Source organism: Python bivittatus, unplaced genomic scaffold, assembly GCF_059951505.1.
Source record: "Python bivittatus isolate LINGU-HERP-01145 unplaced genomic scaffold, Pbiv_v1 ctg000080_np1212, whole genome shotgun sequence".
Classification (NCBI taxonomy): Eukaryota; Metazoa; Chordata; class Lepidosauria; order Squamata; family Pythonidae; genus Python; species Python bivittatus.
The window spans coordinates 39,685,300-39,709,207 of record NW_028277035.1 but is presented as its reverse complement, the minus strand read 5'-3'; the positions used below and the strand labels follow the sequence as shown (position 1 = coordinate 39,709,207).

The window sequence follows — 23,908 nt, the reverse complement described above, 5'->3', positions numbered from 1 at the left end:
ATGGGACCACCTTTGAAGACTACTCCAAAGGTGCAGCTTTATGGGTGTGCCTCAGTTTACCCACTTATCACCTCTACTCTGTGAGCTGCACTGGCTCCTAGTAGACTTACAGGTGCAATTCAAGGTGCTGGGTAACACCTATAAAGCTCTTTATAGCACACAGCTCGGTTATTTGCAGGACCACTTGTCTGCAATGACTTCTGCTCATCCCACAAGGTCTAGCATTGTTGCCATGATCCAGGTCCCATCTATTAAACAATGCCATCTAATGGGAACATGAAAGTGTGCCTTTTTGTCATGGTGCCTGGCTTATGGAACAGCATATCCTGCAAAATTTGGATGGCCCTGACTTTGATGGCCTTTCATGAGGTGTTAAAGATCCAGCTTTTTCCTTAAGTATTGGGCCAATTTTGGAGTGAACTGTCTTAGTGTAATTATTGCTTTTTTTCTTTCTGGGGGTGGGTGGGAAGTGCAATGTATTGTTTTTTAATGTTTTTAATAATAGAAGTGCAGTTGTGCAGCCTGAGTTAAGTTTGGCTAAATAATGGAACATTGTGCCGTATCAGGTAGTTGCTGGGAATTTTAGGGTTTATCAAAACTAGAGATTTTAGTTCTAATGTCTCTCTGCCACAGAAAGCACAGATTACTGCTTTTACAGCATTGGGCTTATTCTGATGCTGGAGTATTCAAGGTAAGAACGTAAGAAAAGCAACTGATTATATCATCTTTGAGACTGATTCCTTCCTGATTTAGTCTTTCTCCCAGAATGAGAGACAGGTAGAACCAGGCTTGTAACATCAACAGTCTTCTCAAAGAATGTGGTAGTAAAACAAACAAGACTGATGATTCTATGGGCAGAAAGGGGAGACTAGAAGGAGCAAAACTTGAAAATTTCCCCAATATATGTAATTCACAATTATGAAATGAAATTCTCACTGGAGTTTCTTGAGTAATATTATGGCAGAAAGCAAACTTGAAAATATGGAGAACAAGAAGCCTGGAATGGAATTATGAAAGATTGTGGAATTTCAACTAGATAGAAGACCAATGATTTAGTTCAATCCTTTAAAGTAGAATTTGGTCCTCTCTCTTCTTACAGTATTTCTTGGTTTCCCTGCTGTTGACAGAGTTGAATTCTTCAATTCTGATTTCTTCAATATGGACTGAACCAGCTAAAAAAGCAACAACACAGAAATTGAAACAAAAAGCTGAAAAAGCCATGAAGGACTTATGGAAACAGGGTGAGTTTGGTTTCAGTGGACTAAGTTGAAGTCACAATATTTTTTGCCATGAAAAGCATAGCTGGTGTTGACAAGGAACAAGCGTGGTTGAGGCTGTAGCTGCTAGCTGATCACATGAATGCACACTCATCAAGAAATGTTTGATGTCTTAAATGGATACAAAAAGCTTCTCTGGTATAATTTTGGTAATGAGAGAACTGCACTAAATGACCCTTTACTAAACAAAAAAGAATCAGAAAATATCCTTCCATAAACGGGAGTTAATTCTTGCATTTTATGCTTTTGTGGAATAAGAATACCAATACAAAAAGATATAAGGTGTATGAGATGCACCCATAAGTGCAAAAGGAAAGAGAAATAAGTGCACAGAAGAAATACTGAAAATAAAGAGGGACAAAAGGAAAGTAAAAGCAAAAGCAAAAAAGAAGAAAAATATCTACTCACTACTTCTGAGAAGAGAAAATGTGCCACTACAGCAGACATGAAACAACTAAGCAGAAATAATGTTGCATGTGTGTGCAATGAATGGAGGGAGAGTGGGCTTTTTTAAAGAAAGCTCTGCAAAGCTATGGCACCAATATGTGGGGATCACTACACACACACACACAGTGCTAGTAAGGTATGCAGTCTCCAGTCATCATCTGGATGGATGATGGGACTGCACTCCAAAACATCTGTGGGCAATAATTCAGACAAGGATTATAGGATTTTATAGGCACTTTTAAAAAAGACTAAAACTGTTCCTGTTATTACCTGGTCCTTAAAAGAAACTTTGTGCCATACTTATCATGCAATAACGAGCAGAAAAGGATAGGGATTTCAAGGAACTAATAATAATAAGCACATCAACTTTATAGCAGTTTTTTTTTAAAAAATGGAGATAATGAAAAGAATTTGGTCACTTCTAGAGATAACTGTGAGATAGTGAAAAAAATCAGGCATACAGAGAAGTTTTTATAGTAATAGGTATATTCATGTTCAGGCCATGACAAATTCAAATTTCTAGATACCCTAAATGGGCCTTAGAATAGTTGATTGTGGAAAATCAGAGGGGAGACAACGTTAGGTTTAAGTGTTGAGGAAAGAAAAGGAAATTGGAAATAATCATAATGCTATTACATTTAGCATAAATGAAAGTAGGAAATTGCCAACAGTGTCGAATAGTCACATTTGAGTATGAAAGGGAAAACTTCTAAACATTAGGGGAACAGCGAAAAGAGACACTGAAAGGAAGAGCTAAGAAAACTAAATCTCTTCATAATGCTCAGAAGTTCTTTAAAAGCACAATGATACTTAACTGGAAAGTATTCCACAATGTAAGAGTCAACTAAATCCAGAAAGAAGCCAACATTGCTCTCTAGTACTACCCAGACTGTGATAAAACTTCAGAAGGCTTCCTTCAAGAAATGGAAATCTTCCCTAAGAAAGAGAATGAAAAAGCACAAACTCTGGCAAAAGAGGTGTTAAGTTTTAATAAGCAACGCAGAAGGAAAAGGAAGATCATCATCATCATTTGAGGAAAGCAAGGGAAAAAATGGGGGGCAGGGGGAAGGACAGCAACAACTTATTTAAAAATAATTGAAGCAAGAACCTGACCAGGCTGGGTTGTTGGATAACCAAATGTGTAAGAGATATTCAAGGAGGATATGGAGATTACAGAGGAACTAAATGAATTCTTTCCATTGGTCTTCATTATAAAAGATATGGGATAGATTTCTGTGCCTACACTGACTCTCTCAGGGAAGGAATCCAATCAACTAAAGAAACTGGAAGTAGCAAGATATTCTTGGACATCTTACAAGACAACACAGTAAAAGATCTCCAGACTTTGATGGGATCCACCAGAGTTGTTAGAACTAAAATGTGAAACCCAAAGACAGCCAATGCAACAAGAAGTTTTTAAAAAGGGACCTGGGGAGTTTCATGAAGTTATAGGTCAGTCAACAAAGTCTCTTCCAAATAAATTGCTAGAAACAGTAATTTAAGAAAAAAATAATAATGGAACAGTAGAGTCCTTGGGGTTCTCTGGGCTTGGTTGTTTTCTTGCAGCCATTTCATTACCTGTCTAGATAACATCTTCAGTGCTACAATGGAGTGAGGTTTGCTCTCTGTTTATATACAGTAGCTTGTCCTGTTAGTGTTGGTGGGGGTGTTGTTTTTTCCCTGGTAGTTCCTAGATTAGGGTATTGTTTACTGTACTGCTTGTTTGTTTGTCTGGTGTTAATCCTGGTGTTAATCCCTGTTTATCTGGGTGTTGATTGCTGGCAAGGTGGTGTTCTGGTCTTTTTGTTTCCTTTTTATTGTCTCTTTTGAATGGTATGTAAATGTTGTTTATCTCTATGTGCCTGTTGGTGGCTGACTTGTCTGAATATCAAGCTTCCAGGAATTCCCACATGGTTTTGGATTTAGCTTGGTCTAAGATGCTGAGAGTTTCCCAGTTGAAACTATGGTTGAGTCTGTCCATGTGTTGTGCAATTAAGGAGTTTTCATCATGTCTTCTGACTGCTAGTCGGTGTTCATGGATGTGCTCTGCTAGTCTTCTGCCTGTCTGTCCTACACAGTGGTTGTTACAGTCCTTACACTGTATGTTGTAGATGACTTCTATTTTTTCATCTTGGGCTACTGGGTCTTTTGGTTTACTTAAGATGCTTTGGAGAGCTTTAGTTGGTTTGTGCGCTACAGTGATGCCATGTGGCTGTAGTAGTCTGTTGGTTGTTTCTAAGATGTTTCTGATGTATGGCAGTGTTATCCTTTTCATAGCTTGTGTTATTTGCACTATAATGGGTTGAATGGTCAGGCACTTTTGGATAGAATTGTGTGTGGGTATCTATTTTGTTGGAAGATGTTGTATAGGTGGTTTGTTTCTTTTTTCTGCTGTTCTGGTTTGTTGCAGCGTGTTTGTGCTGGTCTGAATAATGTTCTTACAACAGTTCCTCTTGTGGGAGGTTGGGTTGTTACTTTGGTAATGGAGCACTTGGTTAGTGTGGGTTGTTTTTCGATCTCTGCTATGAGTCCTGAGAGTGGTGATCCCATGGTATTCCTCTGATTTGGGGTATATCCATCTGTACCATGAAAATAGGTATTCAGGCAGAGGTTGAAGAGGTCCATATTCTGGGTATTTCAATCTTAAGTGTATTTGGTTAGGTCAGGTATGTTGTGTAGTACTGCTGCCATGGATTCTTTTGCTATTTCTGGGTCTATGGATGTAAAGAGTGCTGTGACATCAAATGAAAACATAATTTCATCTTTACCTATTTTTAGGTCTTCGATTTTCTAGAGGCACTGTAGTGGGGAGTTGATAGAATATTTGCTCCCCACTCTTGAGATGTCCAAACCTTTTTGTGAATTATTTCGCTATGTTATATGCTGGGGTTCCTGGTTACAATACAATTGGTCGAAGAGGTATGTCGGACTTGTGTATTTTTGGGCGTCCATAGAAGCATGGGAGGTGGGTCCACTGCTTTTCATCCGCCACTGTTCTTCTTTTGTGATTTGGCCTTTCTTAGTTAGATCATTAAGGGCCCTCTTGACCAGGTTGTCTAGTTTCTGTATCAGGTTTGGGTTTACGGGGATGTAGGCTTCTTTGTCCTCTAGTAATTCTTTGGTTTTTGGTATGTATAATCGTAGTTTGGCCTTTGTTTGCTAGAAGGATGATGATGGTTTGGTCCTTCTTTAGGTTTTTGAGGGCTGCTCTGTCCTCCGCTTTGAGTTGGTTCTGATTCTGTGTTCTTCTGATCTATGGTATGATTGTCTGCCTTATGTTTTCTTATGTCTCTGTGGTAATTCCTGTGGTTTTAAACGCTACTTCTAAGGCTGCACGGAATTCTTAACTGATTAGCATTGTCCATGTTATAGCTGAGGCCTTTCTGGAGGATATTGTGTTCTGCAGTGGATAATGGGTGGCTGGACATGTTGACTACCCATTTGGGTTCAGGTACCTCTTTACTTCTGGGGTTTAGCTTGAGCAGTTTAGTTTGGAGTTTTGTTTTCCTTTTTTCAGCTTGTCTTAGGGATGCAGTCTTGATGGTGGTTGTCAGCATTTTTGTGTGTTCTGGGGTCATGGTTTGTTCCAGTTGCTCCTTGAGGTTGTCTATGGTGTGCTGGTATTTGTTTAGTCTGAGGTGAGCATCCATGATCATTAGTTGTATCATTTTTCAGCCACTTTGTTGAGCTATTTTCCATCCAGCTGTGCAGTTTATTGGAGGTTTGTATCTGACACTGGTGGGCAGGGTATGCTGTCGTAGGCATTCGTGTAGAAAGAATAATTGTTCCTTGGTGGAGGTTTGCTTACATGCAAATTTCTCCCATTTGCATGCTTTCTGAAGCATTTGATGCCTGTATGTGGTACCAATAGAGGAGAATATAAGTAGCTCATGGCCGAACTGTAGAGTCCTTGGGGTTCTCTGGGCTTGGTTGGTTTCTTGCAGACGTTTCATTACCCACAGTAACATCTTCAGTGCTGTATCTTTTTCTTCTTTTTAATAATTTTTATTGAAGATTATATAAAACAGATAAAACTAATACAAAAGTCAAATACAAAATAGATTTTAAAAAAGGAGAGTGCAAAGAAAAAGAAATCCCACCCAAAAAGAAGTTGTAAGAAGAAACTTCCCCTTTCATCCCCAGCAAGTCTATACAACATTAACAACTTATCACTGCCTCTTAAAATACTACCAAATACTTCTTATTTCCATACTTCACCCCATTTTCTATAAACCCATCTCTAAATCCTCAGGTCTCCTTATTAATCAACAAAAGGTATAAAGATTAACAGGTGTAATTAGGAACATAAGCATTTAGTCCCCCTTTCCATTTAAACATAATTCCCCAATCATTCTCTTAATAATCAAAATATCATCCCAATTGACAATTAAACACTACAAAAACCCATAATCCATTAACAATCCATAATTGTTAAATCCAATTCACAATAAAAAAATTGCAACCCCCCCAAAAAAAACTATTAAACATTGCCAAAAATAATAATCCCATATTCGTATACCAAAAACAACAACACAGATGTTACAAACACATTACACCCAATTGGACATTCCAAAAAAGAGTTATCAAGTCAAAGTAACCATTAAGCATTACCAAAAATAACAAGCCATTAACTAACCATAATCAAATAATCCAGTTTTATATTTTTTCTTCTTCCCATCAATCCTTGAATCCCACAGATAAAGTTCAAACATCTGCCTACTATTATTCTAGTCTCTTCTCTCGAAATCCTTGTCATCCATATGTATTTTCAATGTTAGTCTCTTAATTCCAATTTAAATGGGTAATCCACATCCTTCTTTTGGCATATTATTTGTATATATGTTTTAATTTTCAAACAATCATCCAGTTTCATTTGTAAATCCAGTATTTCCATCTCTTTCTTATAGATTATAATTTTTAAGTCCACCTTAAAATCGATTTTAGTTATTTTCCAAGGAACTTGGTTCTCTTCAGTAGCAACTTTTGGTTCTAGTATCTATATCTATATAGAAGATATCTTCTATATCTTCAGTGCTATAATGAAACTATTATGCTATTATTACTATATATTATTATAATTTTTCCCTTTTTGGGAAAGGGGGGCCCAGTGGCCCATTTACAGGGGCACGCAGAGGACTTTTCAGCATCTGGAGGATAAAATTGTTCGCATCCAGTCCCAGTTAGATACCAAGCGTGCAGCATGGGCTGTAGAGATGCCCAGGGTATGGACTTACCCTGTTATCTGGGAAAAGTTTGATCCTGTTGAACCCGAGGAGTGGACAGGGTCCTCCGAACAGTCAATGCCACCACTTGCCAACTAGATTCATGTCCCTCCTGGCTACTCGGGAGGCGACATGTGGGTGGGTCCAGATGATGGTGAATTCATCCCTGAGGGAGGGAGTGTTTCCTGCAGCCTTGAAAGAGGTGCTGGTGCTTCCCCTCCTCAAGAAGCCATCACTGGATCCCACCACACTGGGCAATTTTTGTCCAGTCTCCCACCTCCGCTTTTTAGGGAAGGTGGTTGAGAAGGTGGTAGTGTTGCAGCTCCACAGGATTCTGAAGGAAATGGATTATCTGGACAGACTCCTTCCAGCCAGGTTTCAGGCCTGGAACTGGGACAGAAACGGCATTGGTCGCACTCATGGATGATCTCTGGAAGGAGCAAGATGGAAGTAGTGCATCCATCCTTGCTCTTCTTGACCTCTCAGTGGCTTTCGATACCATTGACCATGGTATCCTTTTGGGTCAACTTAGGAAGTTGGGAGTGGACGGCACAGTTCTGCGCTGGTTCTCTTCCTTCCTCCAAGGCTGATCCCAATTGGTGATGATTCAGAGTGAGAGATCCAGCCCATGAACCCTCCACGGTGGGGTGACGCAGGGCTCAGTACTCTATCTGCTCCTTTTTAACATCTACATCAAACCACTGGGTGAGATAATCCACCACCATGGGATGAGGTATCATCAATATGCAGATGGCACCAGGTTATACATCTCCATCCTGGGTGGCTTGAGTGATGCCATGACCACCCTTTCGTGGTGCCTGGAGGCTGTGGGGGTCTCCATGGGGAACAACAGGCTTCAGCTGAACCCTGGTAAGATGGAATGGTTGTGGACTGCAGGCCCCTCTGTATCTGAGAACTTACCATCTTTGCTTTAGGACGGGTTGTACTGCCCCAAACAGACCTGATGGATAATCTGGGGATCCTACTGGACTCACGACTACTGCTCGAAGAGCAGGTGGCAGTCGTGGCCAGGACGGCCTTTGCCCACTTTTGGGTGGTATGCCAGTTACACCCCTTCTTGGATCAGGAGGCTCTCCAGTCAGTCACTCACACCCTGGTTATCTCTCGGTTAGACTATTGCAATGCACTCTACATGGGGCCTGAAGAGTATCCAGAAGCTACAGCTGGTTCAAAATGCAGCCGCACAGATGATATTAGGTTCCCCTAGGATGGCACATGTAGCACCTTTACTGCAGGAGCCGCATTGGGTGCCAGTTTGCTTCTGGGTCCAATTCAAGGTGTTGGTTATTATCTTTAAAGCCCTACACGGCATGGATCCAGATTACCTGAGGGACCGTCTCATCCGCATTACATCAACCCATCCTACCTGGTCAGACAGAGAGGACGTGTTGCAGATCCCGTCAGTGAGGGATTTTAGGATGGGACCCAGGAAGAGAGCCTTCTCTGGCATTGCCCCCGCCCTTTGAATATTCTTCCCCCAGGGGTGCAGCAGGTCCCTAGCCTCCCAGCTTTCCGAAAAGGCTTAAAGACCTGGCTCTGTCAGTGTGCATGGGGTGATATGGACTCTACCCGTCCCAGGGGGTGGTTAGCCCCCTGATGCTGCTCTCTGGAATTACTTGCCAATTCTCCATCTTCTTGGAACCCATTTGTTTTTAGGATTTTTTTTTAATGTTGTATTTTAATGAATTTTTATCTTGCTGTAAACCACCCATTTCACGAGATGGGCGGTGACAAATCTGATACATAAACAAATAAATAAATAAATAATGCTATTATTTCATTATGCTAATAATGAAACACATCATAGAAAATGAGCACAGGTTCTGGAAGGGTAAATACTGTCTCACTAACCTTCTAGAGATTTTTGAGAGTGTCAACAGAAACATGGATTGAGATGAGCCTACTGACATTGCATACTTGGATTTTTAAATTTTTAAAGAACTTTGACAAAGTTCCTCATCAAAGGCTGTTGAGTAAATGGTGATCATGTGATAAGATCTATCCTTTTACCAATCCCTAACTAGTTAAAAAAACAAAAAGCACAAAGTAAGAATAAATGGGCAATTTTATCAATGGAGGGAAGAAAGAAGTGGAATCCCTTAAGGAGCCAAGCTGGGGCAGTGTTTTTAACCTTTTGATAAATGACTCAGGGATAAAGCAGACAACTGGCCTTTATGGATTATACTAAACCACTCAAGGTTGTAAAAACTGAAAATGACTGTTATATTGCAAATGGACTTTAAGGAAGTGATTCAATTTGAGCAAATGTAAAAGGATGCATATTGTGGTGTAAAACCCTAATAATACATTAGATTTTGAGCTGTCTAGAACTAACTAGGTTCATTCTGATGTACCATGTCTTCATTTTTTCCTAAAATGTAGGTATAATTGGATAAAAGAACATGTTAGCACATACCTTGCTTCCTTTCCGCTGCCGTAGGTTTGCTGCTTTTACCACTTTAGCTGGAGTTGAATGTTCTGATAAGAATGGAGGAAAGTCAAACATTAGAATGCTATATTGAGTATTGAAATAATCTAGCGTTCTCTACAGAAAATTCAGTTACCATTTCTTATTGAGTCATTGCACCCAATCACATTTCATAGCAAGGTGCATGGTCTGTATCTCTTCCTCACTCCATCCCAAAATAAGCAGACTGAATATCATGCTTCAATTTATACCAATTTGTATATTTAGAGCTGCAGATCCACTGGGATTGGATATACAGTTCAGGCTATAAATTGCATCTGTTCACTAAAAAAAAAGGTGGGGGGGACTGCCTCTAGGGAGTTAGCATGCCTTCTGAGTTTAAGCTCCACTAAAGACTTTCTTCAAAGAGTGTGCCTCCTAGTGGATGGAGGGGGAAGGAACTTCAGTGTCTGAATCCCTGGGCAGTGGCAGAATCATCCTCATCGGCCATCCTTTCTTTGCAGAAACTACCAGTGAAGCTTATAATGTGAGCCTCTACAGATGCTGAATACAGAAACAATGGTATTAGAATTGACTATAAATCAAGATCTCATAATGCAGTCCCCACCAACACAAGGCAAAATCCAAAGCAAATCATGCTGCAAATTTCAGAATACTTTCTTAGCTCTCTTCTCAGTTTCAAAAGTATTCTCTTACAGTATACCAAACTATGCATGGATAGTTGGAACAATATACTTTGTTCACTAACAGAAAAGAGAATAGAAGGCCCTAACTGTGGTTCAGCACTGTATATAAATTTGCAAAACAGCTAAACACATGGTTTCAGACATGATACCTCACAACCAGTTGAATATGCTATCATTTTCATATTTGGCAACCAGTTTAGAATAATAATTATTCTAGCAATCTTGTTGATAATACATGACCATCATGAAATAGCTTATAAATTACAGTACTAGAATTATTCATAATATAATTTAACCCACAGATAGTAGGGTTAAAAAAAAAGAGAATATCTTGTACATATTTTTCACAGATTTCCCTAAGGAGAGTGCCAACCATAACATATCACTGTCTTCCTAACTTCTCTGTACTGATCATAAGAATCTCAAATACACTGTGCCTGAAGGAATGTGCAGTTGGCACAGAAAGGGCAGAGACAATTGTAATTCAACTATATTTCAACATACAATTTTTGTGTCACCTATCAAGAAAAGTAATATGTTTGAAACATTTCTATTCTTCCATCCATTCCAGCCAGATAGCTAAGAATACATTAGTAGCTTGATTTTTACAATATTAGATTAGTAGACTTACAGATCTAGATATACAGATATTCAATACCATAACTGGGAGAAATTTACTACAGTTTCCAGATAAGTAGTTGTATACAAGCTTCTGTTGTTTTTACTGCAAAATGTATTTGTTTAACCTTTGTAATTAAAGGCATTTAAACAGTAACAGTATTCTCAACAGTTCATCTGAATTTTAGCATGAGTAGTTATTTTTTCTTCTTCTACTGCTTGTTTACATGGACTTCAGATAGATAACAACCCAAGTGCCACCTTAGCACATGCACATATAGTATCTCAAAATTCATTAACATGTTCATTGCTAATATTATCTTGCCTTTGTCAGTTGCTCATGTTCCAAAGGTTAGAATTAAGCCTAACAATGTTCAAAATCAGAAGCAAATACGCTACATTCACCAGAATTCTAAAGAAAAATTCCGAATGGGATCAAATAGTTGGTGCTCTGTCGAACTAACAGAATTTCAAGTACTGCTAAAATAGGTCTTGAATTCATCTTATTCAATAGTTCTTGAACTTCTTCTGTCTTTCAACAAAGCTAAACAGCATGACAAAAAGGCAATATGCTCAACACACAATCTATTTTAGAAAAGTGCCTTATAAAAATGCCAAGCAGACTTAAAGGGATGCAATGACATATGAGGGATTTATTTGCTGCAAGTTTGGGAACAACTATATCCATTGAACAGAGAAACATTTAAATAATTTCATGGATGACACTGTCAGGTGAGGAAACGATAAGCTGGCTCTGCAAAATGAAAAAATAAGAAGCACAGATATACAAACTAACTCCAAAATTTTTTAGTCTTCTTACCTGTATATCACACACAGCATTCACTTCAATCTCTCTTCCCCCAACCTTCTTTTCACACAACTTCACTGCAACTTTATATGTACCCCTTTAAGTTTCACCACCACCATGGAACTACATTAAAAAAGACTGTGATATTCCCTAAGGAGAGATGTAGGCCATTTAATTGTAACCAAACAGCAGAAGTTGAGGACAGCTCCTTGATCTGAAGCATGTCTGAAATCTGCTTTTCAGTAGGCAACTGTGCATCTTAAAATATAACCCAATCCAGTTCTGGGTCACAAGTCTGCCTGCTGCAAATCAGCAATTCTGGACAGAGTGTTAAGCTGTTCCACACTATAGCTACTATAACCATACCTCCTTTTCTTCCTGCTCTCTTACCTCTCCTTAAGAAGAATATATTATGAATACTAACGAATCTAATCAAGCTCCTTCTGCAATTCTAATAATTTGTGACACAACTGATCGTGGCTATCTACTCCATAAAGCAAAGGCTGCCACAGATCAGACAGCAGAATACAGATCATTTTATACAAAAATATTTCTAATAAAGTTTAACTTCCCTGCTTTTGTACAGGATAATTCTTTTAAATATGAAACAGAACTTTTCTCAAGCCTTTGAGATTGCCACCTCTTTTATAACACCACAGAATTTATTTTCAAATTAGACCAGGAAAGTAAGCAACTCAAATACACACCCAAACACATATTCAACATGCATCAGGATCTTCTGCTAGTTGCTTATAATTTTTTTTTTTAAAGGCTACTAAGATAACATCAACACCCAAAAATACTAGGCTACAGAAAACAACCACTGCGATAAACCTAGAACAACAGTAAAGAATTTGCAACTGAAAAACAAAATTGCCATAGAAATTCTACATTGCAGGAATATTTTTTGCTGATAAGCACAATACAGCACTTATTTACACCAACAGCCTAGCAACACAGCATAACAACTCCAGGTTAGTTATAAGCACGCAACTCTCTCTAGGATTCCAGAAAAGCAGAAACCTCTTATTTGTGTACTGAAACAGCAGGCACAGAGTCTGTCCTCCCAGTGGTTCCTCTGCATATTTCTTTACTAAGGTGTGCTGATGACACTCCAATTTGGGGCCAATATATATAACATCTCTCACTGAAAATCAATATAAAGGCATTTAGAAGTAAAAGATTAAATACCATTAGAGCTGTCCCAAATTTGGCTAACACCATAAAGACAGAAACCGCTATACAAGAAAATAAAGAATAATAAAAGCTAGCCCACATATTAGTAACAGGCTACTAAGATCTGCTCCCCCTTCCCAAGTCCTGCTGTGCTGCCTCATCATGGTGTGTGTGTGTGTGAGAGAGAGAGAGAGAGAGGCAAAGAACACTGAGAGCGTATGCCAAGAGTATATAATCTCAGCAGGGTCACCTAAGGCGTGAAGGTCATCCCGGCTGACATCAGCTAAAACAACCAGGTACCTATACTGGGCAGCAGTGATACAGGAAGATGCCTGAGGCAGACAATCATTTTAGTAACAATGGCAAAGGCATCATTTCACTCTGCATAGGAGAAGGCAGTGGTTAACCACTTCTGTATTTTATCAAGAAAGCCACTGGATAGAAAGTATAAAAGGACTGATGACACCATACCGGATGATGGGCTGGATGGCACTCAACATGCTACTGAGGAAGAGCTTAGTGTTTATTACACAGGTAGACAAAGCCTTTGGAACACCTAACTGCTGATGTTATTGTGCAGGAAAAGAAAATCTGAAGTGCAAAGACAGAATTACAGTGGGAACATAGAACCTAAGAAGTGGGAAAGTGGGAAAGCTCAACACAATGGAAGGTGGAATGAATCAACCACACACTAGCATGTTAGGCATCGGCAAATTCAGATGGACTTGAATTGGACACTTTCAGTCAAAGATCATTCTGTTTATGACTCAGGACATGGAAAACAAAAAAGGAACAGCACTGCTTTTATAGTTAGGAAGGGTAGCAAGAACAGTGCGTTAATGACCAAATAGTATCAATTAGACTTTGTGGACAACCTTTTAATGTTACAATTATCCAGGTTTATATTCCAACTACTGATACAGAGGAAGAGGAGGTGGATGAGTTTTATGATCAAGTGCAATTTGAAATCAAGAGAACATGTAAGCAAGACGTGCTGCTTGAGGTTGGAGACTGGAATACAAAAATTGAAAATAGTAAGGAGGAAAATGTAGTTGGACTGTATAGAAACCAAAGTGAAGCAGGAGAATGACTTATCAATTTCTGCCAATCCCACAATTTCTTCATTTTTAACTAACTTCAAACAACTGAAATGATGATTATATACATAGGGATCACCTATGGAATACACAAAAATCAAATTGACTATGTTATTCATACAAAGAGGTGAAAAAGCTCAGTTAAAACAGCAAAGACATAGCCAGGGGCTGACTGTAGAACAGATCACAAATTGCTCATGTGCAACTTCCAAGTTAAGCTAAAGCAGAAGAATACCAACAGGTTTCCACAATATGATCTTGAGCATATACTCACCATTTTCATGGAGAGCATCAGAAATTGCTTTGAAGTACTGAACTTCATTATAGGGAATCAGAGGAACTGTGGAATGAACTCAAAGAAGCTGTTAAGGATAAATGTGAAAAGAGACTGCCAAAGAGCAAAAAAACAGAAAAAAAGCAAACTGGATGTCAGAGCAAACTACAGAAATTGCCAAGAAGAGAAGAGAAGCCACAGCCAAGAAAGACAAAGCTTTCAGGAAGGAACTTAAAGAATTTCAGAGTTCACTGTTAGAACACTGAAGATGGAAACAGACATGGAAAAAAGGAGTATCTTCCAAAAGATCTCTGAACTCAGAAGGAGGTTCCAACCTCAAACTGATATGTTTGGCATATGCCAATGCCAATGCAACCAATTCAAAGACCAAACAAAGATGGAAGGAGTATATTGAAATTCTGTACAGTAGAAATGTCAACATCCAAGATACTACTTACTTACAAGAACCTCTAGTACCAGAAGACAGATCAGCACTGTTGAGAACTGCCCAGAGTCCCTCCATGTGGGGGAGTTGGGCGGTGATATAAATTTGACATATAAATAAAATAAAAATAAAAAATTATTGAGTCAGAAGACTACAGGAATTGATGGAATAGCTACAGATATATGGCAAGAAGCAGAAGAATAATCAGTAAAAGTTCTAACTAAGCTATGCCAGCAACTCTGGAAAACAACACAGCAGCCAACAGATTGGAAAAGGTCAATCTACATAAAAATACCAAAAACAGAGAGACTTAACTGGGTGCAAACTATCATACAATATCCTTGAATTCTCATGTTATTAAAAGAATGCTTAGGATCATCCAACACAGATTAGAGACCTACATGAAAAGGTAGATGCCAGATGTTCAAGCTGCTTTTAGACAAGGCTGAGGAACAAAAAATAGTATTGCTGAGGCATGCTAGATAGTTGAGAAAGCCAAAGAATGCCAAAAAGAAGTCAGTATGTGCTTCATTGATTATAGAAAGGCCAATTGTGTCAAGCTGTGGAATGTGCTTAGAAAAATGGCAATTTCAGAACACTGTATTATCATTATGCAAAATCTATAGAGAGTATGGACAGAGCATGGTGAAACAGACTGGCTCCAGATTGGCAAAGGAGTGAGACAAGGCTGTATACTTTCCCTTATTTATTCAACCTAGATGCTGAATATATATTAAAGGAAGCTAGACTGGAAAAAGATGAGTGCAGTTTATAACTGGAGGAAGAAACATCAATCACCTGTACCATGCTGATGATACTACTTTGATCGCTGAAAATGCAAATGATCTGCAAGCTTGAGTAATGAAAATCAAGGAGCACAGTGAAAAAATGGGAGTAAGATTAAATATAAAGAAGACCAAACTAATAACAAGTACAGCAACTCATCTTAGAATTAACAATGAAGATGATGAAGTGGTAAACAGCTCCTGCCTTTTAAAATCAATTATCAATAAAGGAACCAGCAGTCAAGAAATATCCCACAGACTAGCAATGGCAGAGTAATAATGAAGGTCTTGGAAAAGACATCCAGATGCCTGGATGTGTCTATACCTACAAAGATCAGAATCATGCAGGCAATGGTTTTCTCTCTATAGAAGTGAAAGTAGAATTGAAACATATTTCAATTTACTTAGGAAGTCATATCTGTGCAACTTGGCATGCTGGTAGCTTATGGGTCCATATATGGAGTTCATATATAGCTTGAACCCCAACTGCAATTCTAAGCCCATTTTTAATTATAATATTAATGTTGTCTCCAAGGTTAAATGGTATATTTAACACTGTTCAAATTATGTGGAAAACAGTACTGTTTGATGGTTCAGCCAGCTTTAGCACAGAGGCATTCTTAAATAAAATCTAATCCAACACTTTGATAATCTAAAATGAGGCAATGTGTGTATGTCAGTGCAATGTCCCAAGATATACTAGAAAGATTATCATTGTTGGGTAGTACATTAATTGTCTGAAACAATTATATCGCATGCATAAAGAAGATGGAAGACCAAGCCCTCTGAAACAGCAGATTCTTTTGCCTAGTTCAACTTGTGGCTGAACAGTTACAATATTGTTAGGAGAACTCCACAATATCTTTAGGGTTGTCTGGTTAGTGTTACCGGAACAAAGTAATAGGTTACTTGTCTTGTTTGGGATGATTACTGTGATTCAAGTGGTGATACTTAATTCTTGATCACCTTCTATTTGCTACAAAGGTTACTGATCAGATGGTTCAATTGCTTAAAAAAAAAAAAAAGAGGCTAATCATATTATGCGGTTCAGAGATTATAATGGAAGTCCTTTAGGAATTATGTCCTGCTCTTTATATTTGGTTAAAAAGATTGTCTTCCAACACCTATTTCTGCTGTCTCTATACCCAATGAGTGATAGTATGTCCAATTTAATCAAGGAAACAAGGCACAGAAATTTAATACTGGCTAAGGATGTTGGGCACTGTAGTCCATATCTGGAAGGCAGGACAGAAAAGGCTGCCATAAGTTATTTTATTATGTAATTTTTTATCTTTTAACCCATAGAGCAATACATGTTTATATAAGAATAACTTCTGTTTGCTTTTTCCCCAGTGAAAATTTACACGTTTTTAAAAATTTAAGACTCAAGATATAATGCATTATATATATATATATATATATATATATATATATATATGTATATGTATATGTATATGTATATATGTATATATTATATATATATATAAATATAAAAGCATCTTGTTTTTATATTTTTATATATATACACACACACACACAAAAACAAGATGCTTCGTAAGTTATCAAATGCAATCACAAATGGAAACAAGACATAGAGCTAATTATAATTAAGATTCCTATTTTATTCCAGAATCAGAATCCCACTACTGCCTTGCAACATGTGTTGGGAAAACCATCTTGATGGGAGTCCTCTAGAATGCTGGAGTTGTAATTCCAATATGCTTGGAGGATCAAAGCTTGCGGAATTTTAATACAGAAGAATATACATACAGAATATATTATAGAGGTCTAACACTGCAAGTAAGAGGGCACTTCATGAAAGGAGTTGTTGAAAGCTCCCTTACACTGCAATACCAGTAACTGGAGTCAGGTTTCAGTTACTGAAGCAACAGCAAAGTGAGAGTTCTTTTTAAAAAAAATTGTAGTATTACCATCATTCTAAAACTCCAGCATGCAGTTAAAATAAGATCCTCCAACAAAGGACTTATCAACAAATAGAAAAATATATGCTATTAACCTTCTTATTTCTGCATAAATCCCATGTTAACAAGTCACTTTTTTTAAAAAAAGCAGACTAAAAACAGGCAAAATTCTTTCTGTAATATAAATTTTGTATTAACATAAATTGGTAAACATTTGGTATTATACACAAAAGTATATAAATACTTTTTGAGCTGGAAAGGGAAAACAGCAAGGTAATGATTTACACACTCAAGGTCATTTGTTCAAAAGATTGTATTTCTCATTCTAATTCAAAGGGCATCCCAGTCCCCTTTTTAAAGAAAAACAAACAGCTAGGTCACTCTGTCTTTGCAACCACTCCAAAGACAGGAGAAGAGAGAAAAAGAAAACAAGCTTAACTGTACCTCCTCATTTGCAGTATGTTAAGCTGAAGAAAAGGATTGTCAGGAAAATCCAAAAATTGACTGCCTTTTTAGAAAGAGTCATATGTAAATTAATCAGTTAGCAGCTCAGATGAACACTTAGCTTTTGCGGGTCCAAGTTTCTAATCCAATCTCAAGCATATAGCCAAAAGTAAAAGAATTATTAACAGAAGAAAGGGGGAGGAGGGAAAGTACACCCAGGAGTGGGCTGGCTTTTGAAGAGTTCCCAGCTGAATGCCATGTTAATCCTTCCACCTGTGTTTGTCTATCATAACCTTGGATTAGTACTCTTGAGAAAAGCTACATATTTTTTTCAGATGTCACAATGCACCTCCATGAACATAAAGCAACCACCTTCTGAAAATTTAACTTTATAAGAGCACCTGCCCAGAACTTTAAGCAATGACTGAAGTTGAGCTGTGCAATGCTTTGGGTTCACTTCCAAAAAGTTGCTTCAAAGCATGCAGAAACACAAATGTTGTAACTCCTTAAAGCAACATCTGTAGCTCCTTAGAGCAACATCTTTCCTTAGTACCATGCAGAGGAGTGCACAGTTGTAACAGTTTTAATCCAGAGCATTGTAATAGTGGTACTACCTTCCCACTCCCAAAAGGACCTAAAAATAACATGTCAAAATTTTCTTTATATCTAAATTGAGCAATCTCAATTTAGGCATCATCACCATCAAAGCAACAGAAACTTAATTTTTATAGAATCAGATTATTGTTCCATTTAGTTTAGTATTGTCTGCAACATGACTGACAGCAGTTCTACAGATTTCAGGCATATGTTTGTTTTCCTGCAATACCTGAAACAATGAGGGACTAAAGCATTTTGCACGCAAAGCGTGCATGCTAGTATTTTCCCCTCATAGACTATAATAAGAAAAAAGAACATTCTCATTCATTGCTCTACAAGTACAGTACTTCGAACAATGCTGCAACACAGGAATAACTGAATCAATATTGTTTGTTGACAGAAAAAGGTCTAGAGTATTTAAAAGAAATGACTATTGCCTAAGAGCACTATTGCTTTAAGACTGAACAAATTCTCTTCTACAATCCTAGCTCGGCTTCCATGCACATATGCAGCTTGGCCTTTAATGAAAAACTTAACAGTTAATTATTACCTATTCAGATACATGATCTCTGCACAGACTGGCAGCCAACGAAAGCCAGGAATGATCACATGACTCAAAACTTGCTCTATTAGAGTCACATCAGTGCTAAAAATAATGCTTTGTCCCTGCTGTCTTCCATGACAATTGCTTATCTCTATCCCAAGAAATCTTCCTATTACTTTTTACAGCTTCAATCTCTACTACTAATGTGCACAACTGTGCAGAAAATGCAAAGTTTCAATTGAATTACAACCCACAATGGAAATCAGAGCAATGTGTTCTGCAGTAGGCCATCCTGAGAAGGATGAAACAGAGCAACAAGCACATGCGTGTATATATTTGTGTGCATATATGAGTAGAGCTGTGAGTACAGCTGAATATAGTACCAAAATGTCATTTATAAAAATTCTGTTCAGAACCTGAGTTCATCCTGTGATTTTGATATGTATTTTTTAATGACTGTTTTTAATTTGCCTGGACATTGTCCAGAATCAATGTGAGTTGGGCAGTCATAAAAGTAAAGCCGTAAAAAAGAGTAAAAAGTAAAGCCATAAAATACATAATAATAATTTGATAACCATGGCCTCCAGATGTTTTGGGCTTCAATTTCAATCAATTATAGATAAATACCCAGGGTTTCTGGGAACTATAGTTCAAATAGACTGAATAATACTGAGGATTTTATTTTTCAATAGAAGAGAATATATGCAGCTTAGGGTTGAACTGTGGAGTCCTGGGTGCTCTTGGAGCTTGGCTGTTTGCTTGCAGACGTTTCATTACCCAACTAGGTAACATCATCAGCACGATGTCATGATGTTACCTAGTTGGATAATGAAACATCTGCAAGCAAACAATCAAGCTCAGAGAGCACCCAGAACTCCACATTTTATTTTTCACTGGACAGCCTGCTGTCTACCTTAAGAAAAATAGTACTCTGCACTAAGTCCAAATCTTTTTCTTATGGAAACTCAAATCCTATAGCAGGTGACTGCATCCATTTGCAGGAATGGTATCTTAAAGCTATATCAACATAAAAGAATAGTCACACAGCAAAGCATACTCTCATTAGTCAACAATGTATTCTCCACAAGCAAAAATATGAATGGATTATCTATTTCAATCCATAATTTCAAAACATAAACATCAGAAATAATGGCAAAGTTAATGATTTGGCTTGATGTTTCAGGTGACCATAACTAAAAAGACAGGTTTAGTTATGATCATAACTAAAACATAACTATTTTTTTTGATTCTTTGAAATGAAGTGTGTGGAAATCAAGAATTACTTTATGCTATGTATTTATTTGAAGCATTTTATATGGCCTTTATTTAACAGGAAAAAAAATGAAAACATAAATTTCTGTAAATGATAAGTATGAAACTGTAAAAGTGGTAAACAGACCAGCATATTTTTCATTTATATCCAGAGGAAATAAGAAAACATTTCCTTGGCATCAAATGGATACTAAAGTGGTCACCAGGGAAGATCTGTGAAAAGCACTCAACTTGGCGGTATTGTCCAGGACTAATGTCCTTTTCCTCTGAGCCACACTGAAACCTAAGTAAGTTAGAGGATTTACTAGAGGCCTTTCAAGAAAGAACTATTCAGTCACTTCCTGAATCATTTAACCACACAAATCAAGGATACTGTCGATTCACATACTTATATATAAAACTGGTCTTTAAATTGTCTTTCAGGGAAAATGATCCTCAATTAATAAATATTATATAAAACAAAGCAACCACATTAATTTTCCACAATAAGCACTGCATTCAAATACCTAATTCAAGGCAGAGTACGGGTATTTGCCCATTGTTTCCCACTGTACCAATAAATTTAATATTTCATCTTGGGGCATTTGGCAGATCAATCTGTTACATATTTCCACACAATGCTTTTAAAAGAAAAAATTAAAATGAAGGGGAAAGGTTTCTACAACTAGAAACCCAAATTATAAAGCACAGCCAAAATTCTCATCTTTCTTTACATGCCAAGGAAAATATTTAGATCCAATACCACCTACAACTTCAGGTGAAACATGCAGAATCAGTATCCAAATCTCTTCAACTACATAAAAGCAATTCTCAGAAAAAAATATAGGTAAGCCAATAAAGATTGTATTACATAAGAAACCTTCTATGGGATACTAGGTGAAAGATATCAAATATTACTAGAAAATGTAAGGAATCCTAAAATTCAGAGAACCAAGGTCATGCATTTCCTAGAGCAATAATTATGGAATTTGGCCCTGCTTTGAGTAGTACGACAACCACACTTTCACATTTGTTTCAGAACAGTTCAGACAGAGAAGTTGAAAAGATAGAGGAATATTAAATTTTATCCATTTAATCAACAGCAAATAGAGAAACTGGAGTAAATGCAAAATGTAAATTTACAAAAATGTAAATTCTCTTTATTTATCCTTTTGTTACCTGTAACTCTTACAGGTACAGATAAAAATAAATGTGTTTTATGTCACTAACAGTATTTCTGCTTCAGAGTAGCAATTAAATGGTCAACTCCACTTAGTTGGATTGCATTTCAGATTAAAAGCTAAAGGCTAAAGATTGCATTAAATCAATATGCATTGCAGTCATTCTACAAATAGTCCAAATTTTTCGATTCTTTTCAAGTAAAATTCTTGGAAAAAATATTAAAATATCCAAATCTCTCTATGTCAAAATCCAATGTGGCTGGTTTTTCATTTTACTTTGACTAGGGAAGATTATGTGCTGCAGGTTTCTTTCTTTCCTAAGTAACTCTACAGCTTATTGAATGAAAAAAAAAAAAAGCCTAATTTTCCAAAGTTCTCCAACCATTCCTTCCATTTAGATCTGACTTAGCAACAAGATGTCCTAGTTAGACTCTTTTCCATTGGCAATTTAATCTCCATCAAAACACCAAAAAAAAAACCCCTTTTAAAAAGAAGGAAAAAACCAATATAAATTCTCATAACCCAAGCTAGAATACTACTTCTTCCCTCAAATTAAAAGGAAATATAAATTCCATATATGTTCACCTTCTCACAGTCAATCTGGCAGTATTCAAACTGAAACGTGGATTTCATTCAGGACAATGAAAATTTTAGTAAAGGGTGGTGAGTAATAACCACAGTAGCAATCTCTATGGGCAAAACCAAATTATTTTGCATTTTTTATCTAAAATACATAGAAGAGACACTGAAAGTACATGGATTTCAAAGAAAACAGCATATAGCATCAGTATGATTGAAAAGTAAAGACTGTTGCTTTTAGGGCAAAAGTGTATGAAATACAAAACATTATTTATACCCAGGATTATCACCCAGCTTTTAACCCTAACTCTAACCTTAACCAAACTTACTTGATGACTTTCGACCCATGGAGCTTTCTCAGCCCAACTTTACTTCACAAGGTTCCCATGACAGAGCTAACACCATCTTGAGTTCTCAAAATAAGTAAAATTTAAATGCAGTAATAAACTCATACATAAACTATTATCCCCCACCTTGTGAATCTTGTAAAGTAAATTGGGTTGAGAGAGCGCCATGGGTCTAAAGTCACCAGGTGAGTTTTGTAGTGGAGTAAGGAGTTGAACATTGCCACAATCCAAATTCAAAATCTTAACCACTACACCGAGCTGGCTTACAAGGCAGCAGACAAATTCCCCTACAAGGTGACTGATATAATTTTTCAGTTTAGGGTGGTATTAACCAGAATCTGTATCTGTATATTTTATCTTTATTCAAAACTTTCAAAACTCTGCTTAATAAGACCAAACACAGAAAAACAACAAACTGCAGCTATTATAAACTTGCCATTTTTGACCAGCATTTTATTTCAGTGTAATTGACTTTCAAAAACTCTGTCTGAACAAAAGCCCAAAGGGTCAGTTACTGAAGCCTACAAAGTTCAGATTAATTTTGTTGCATGCTAAGAATAGTAGAGAGCTGAAACAAGTTCTAGAAACAAGAAAGCTTATGCTTTGCTTTTTTCAAAACATCCACTTTTAGTATGATTGATTGATCAGTCCACCTGTATACAAGCTATTTTTTCCAAGAGGACTAAAAGTACATATAAATCAGTTGTTCTTATTAGTTAAGCTGGTATTGGCACTGTTCTTTTTCCTGGGAAAGAGAAATGACAAGGGGCACACACTACTTTGCATTCAGACACATCATATTCCTTATGTGATAGTAAGGAATATTTTATTCATATAAATACAGCTAAGAATTGTTCACAGGCTAAATTTCTTGACAGAACAGCAAAATAGATACATTCCTGCTAGGCAGCAGTCTGAAACACATTATTTTGAATTGCAATTGTCTTTCAGATGACATAAAATACAAAATCCTTTAAGAATAATTTTTCACTGGCACAAAGCCATATGACAAAAATAATTTATACTAACGGTGTAAATTAATTTAATGGTGAAGTATTTCTCACACTGTATTTAGTCAACACCTTGTTACTTAATTTAAACAGTCTGTAACACAAAGCTATCTTAAATGTATAAAATGCAGTAACAGAAATGTATTTAAAATTGACATCAGATTAATTAAACTAGTTATCCTACATCCTATAAAGCTACATTAAGCTGCCCATATGGCTATATCCACAATAAACCCTCAGCTGACAAGCTTGAGCAACAACTAAAAAAACTAGGCAATTGCAGAATTTAAATAAGACATACATACACAAGAACAACATAGAGAATTTTAGCAAAAGGGGTGATTTAATAAAATATGTGGATTTTTTTGGTCTGGGTCTAAACAAATAGCACACTGACTAAAGAAGGAATGGATGAAGTTTGCATTCAGAGATAAAGCATATTTAAGACAGTTCTTTTATGATGTTAGGGCAAGCAAGATTTAAATCAGCTCCCATGAGTATGGGGCTCTGCAAATGCCAATGCCTTAGCATTAGAAAAGCTGATTTTTAAAAATCCAGTGAAGTAACAGAATAGTAATAAAGAGAGTAATAGATTTCGTTGAGCAAGTAGCCACTATCCTGTAGCATAACAACTGACCTCCCCTCCCAAACTTGATATCATGGTTCCGGCCTCACCAACAGCTTGGTAGTTCCTGCTGCAACCACTATCTTCCAAGGGACATCTTATTTGGCATCCTCCATCTATCCTT

General features: G+C 37.1%; 1 protein-coding gene across 4 annotated transcripts in view; it reads right to left on the bottom strand.

Moving 5' to 3' along the window:
• Window positions 1–23,908, bottom strand: part of LARP1 (La ribonucleoprotein 1, translational regulator) — a 79,383-nt gene that overhangs the window by 32,618 nt on the left and 22,857 nt on the right. For 3 of the 4 annotated variants that reach the window (XM_088133880.1, XM_088133882.1, XM_088133884.1), the window contains exon 2: window positions 9,384–9,445. In XM_088133880.1, coding sequence (XP_087990006.1) covers window positions 9,384–9,445 — 62 coding nt within the window. Of the gene's footprint in view, window positions 1–9,383; window positions 9,446–11,519; window positions 11,697–23,908 lie in introns of those variants that run through there. The other variant, XM_088133883.1, reaches the window with a different exon arrangement.